Here is a 2,554-nt window from a genome sequence, read left to right as displayed (position 1 = left end):
CCGGCTGGAGGGGGTGGCCCATCCCGAGTGGGGACCCATTTCCCCTCTGTGACTGACAGCTCTGGGGCTCCCTGTGGGTCTCTGGCTTTCGAGGACAGGAAGAGGGCAGCTGGGGCAGGGGTTGGGGGGGTCTCACAGCCGGGCTGGCCCCAGCGCGTTGGCTCCAGAAGCCCGGGTGGGGGCCGACCGTTGGGGTGCCCCTCCCTGTCCTCGGCCTTACCTCCACCCTGGAGGGTACCTTGAACATAACAGGAAATTTCAAATAACAGGAAACCAAGACCAGCAAGTCGGGTGGCTCCACCCTGCCTCGGGGCCTCAGTCAGCCCCCGGGGGAGGCCATGAACGCCACGGGGACCCCGGTGGCCCCCGAGTCCTGCCAACAGCTGGCGGCCGGCGGGCACAGCCGGCTCATCGTGCTGCACTACAACCATTCGGGCCGGCTGGCCGGGCGCGGGGGGCCGGAGGACGGCGGCCTGGGGGCCCTGCGGGGGCTGTCGGTGGCCGCCAGCTGCCTGGTGGTGCTGGAGAACTTGCTGGTGCTGGCGGCCATCACCAGCCACATGCGGTCGCGACGCTGGGTCTACTATTGCCTGGTGAACATCACGCTGAGTGACCTGCTCACGGGCGCAGCCTACCTGGCCAACGTGCTGCTGTCGGGGGCCCGCACCTTCCGCCTGGCGCCCGCCCAGTGGTTCCTACGGGAGGGCCTGCTCTTCACCGCCCTGGCCGCCTCCACCTTCAGCCTGCTCTTCACTGCCGGGGAGCGCTTTGCCACCATGGTGCGGCCGGTGGCCGAGAGCGGGGCCACCAAGACCGGCCGCGTCTACGGCTTCATCGGCCTCTGCTGGCTGCTGGCCGCGCTACTGGGGATGCTGCCTTTGCTGGGCTGGAACTGCCTGTGCGCCTTTGACCGCTGCTCCAGCCTTCTGCCCCTCTACTCCAAGCGCTACATCCTCTTCTGCCTGGTGATCTTCGCCGGCGTCCTGGCCACCATCATGGGCCTCTATGGGGCCATCTTCCGCTTGGTGCAGGCCAGCGGGCAGAAGGCCCCACGCCCAGCGGCCCGCCGCAAGGCCCGCCGCCTGCTGAAGACGGTGCTGATGATCCTGCTGGCTTTCCTGGTGTGCTGGGGCCCGCTCTTCGGGCTGCTGCTGGCCGACGTCTTTGGCTCCAACCTCTGGGCCCAGGAGTACCTGCGGGGCATGGACTGGATCCTGGCCCTGGCCGTCCTCAACTCGGCGGTCAACCCCATCATCTACTCCTTCCGCAGCAGGGAGGTGTGCAGAGCTGTGCTCAGCTTCCTCTGCTGCGGGTGTCTCCGGCTGGGCATACGAGGTCCCGGGGACTGCCTGGCCCGGGCCGTCGAGGCTCACTCCGGAGCTTCCACCACCGACAGCTCTCTGAGGCCGAGGGACAGCTTTCGGGGCTCCCGCTCACTCAGCTTTCGGATGCGGGAGCCCCTGTCCAGCGTCTCCAGCGTGCGGAGCATTTGAGGTTGCAGCCTTGCGTACGGACGGTGCAGCCACCGGGTGCGCGCCAGGCAGGCCCTCCCGGGGTTCAGGAAGCTGTGTGCACGCAGCCTCGCCTGGATGGGGAGCAGAGAATGGGACAGGCCCCCGTGGTCTTCCCGGTGGCCTCTCGGGGCTTCTGACGCCAAATGGGCTTCCCGTCGTCACCCTGGACAAGGAGGCAACCACCCCACATCCCCGTAGGAGCAGAGAGCGCCCTGGTGTGGGGGCGAGTGGGTTCCCCACACCCCCGCTTCTGTGTGATTCTGGGGAAGTCCTGGCCCCTCTCTGGGCCTCAGTAGGGCTCCCAGGCTGCAAGGGGTGGACTGTGGGATGCATGCCCTGGCAACATTGAAGTTCGATCATGGTACGTGATGTTGCAGCCTCTTATTCCCGGGTGCGTGCATGTGTGGGGGCCGTGGCTCAGGGGGGCTGTGGATCTAGGGGCAGCCGGGTGTGTCTTTGCTAGAGAGGGCCACGGGCCAGTGCCCTGTGAGGGTGGAGTGTGTGTGTGTGTGTGTGTGTGTGTGTGGACAACCTCTGGGCGTTGCGGGAAGTGGGGGTGACAGTGACAGTTAATGCCGCCTCTTCTTCTTCACTTCCCCTTTAGAAATGGCAGGGCCCATGCCCCGGCTCTGGCCTCTGCATCTTTTGGGGACCCAATCTCGGGGCTGGCAGAGGCAGTCAGTCACCTTGGCTTCCCGGCCTGGGGGAATCTTCCCTCATGTCCCCTTCAGCACGAACCGCCTCGGCTTTCCCGGTCGGTAAAATGGTTTAATCACTGAAGCTGAAGCACAAGGTCGATGGTAAATGCTCAGCGCCAGCCACAGGGGCTGACGGCTGCGTATCCAGTGAAGCTCCAGTGGAGACGTTCCAACTCCACACCATTCAGTACGGGAGACGCCAGCCCCGCGGGGGTACGGTGCAAGCAGATAACCGAATTTCGAAGTGTAGGTTGTGTTTAATTTGAATCTGTTTATATTTCGGAAGCCCCACGGGGCGGGTGGCCGCAGTTTCAGTGCAGATGTAAACCCGGAAGCCTCCAG

At 65.3% G+C, this 2,554-nt stretch overlaps 1 protein-coding gene across 2 annotated transcripts; it reads left to right on the top strand.

Moving 5' to 3' along the window:
- The first annotated feature begins 301 nt into the window (after positions 1 to 301).
- Positions 302 to 1,878, top strand: S1PR4 (sphingosine-1-phosphate receptor 4). Of its 2 annotated transcripts, XM_030796256.1 has the most exons (2): positions 339 to 389; positions 528 to 1,493. In XM_030796256.1, exons 1-2 carry the CDS (start codon positions 339 to 341, stop codon positions 1,491 to 1,493), a joined length of 1,017 nt encoding a protein of 338 aa, XP_030652116.1. The 2 variants fall into 2 exon arrangements, with proteins under 2 accessions (XP_030652115.1, XP_030652116.1); XM_030796255.1 differs by having other exon boundaries at positions 302 to 1,878.
- Positions 1,879 to 2,554: the final 676 nt, after the last annotated feature.

The sequence above is a fragment of the Nomascus leucogenys genome, chromosome 17 (genome assembly GCF_006542625.1).
Source record: "Nomascus leucogenys isolate Asia chromosome 17, Asia_NLE_v1, whole genome shotgun sequence".
In the NCBI taxonomy this organism is placed as follows: Eukaryota; Metazoa; Chordata; class Mammalia; order Primates; family Hylobatidae; genus Nomascus; species Nomascus leucogenys.
The sequence above is the reverse complement of the archived record's forward strand: the minus strand, read 5'-3'. Positions and strand labels throughout refer to the sequence as shown.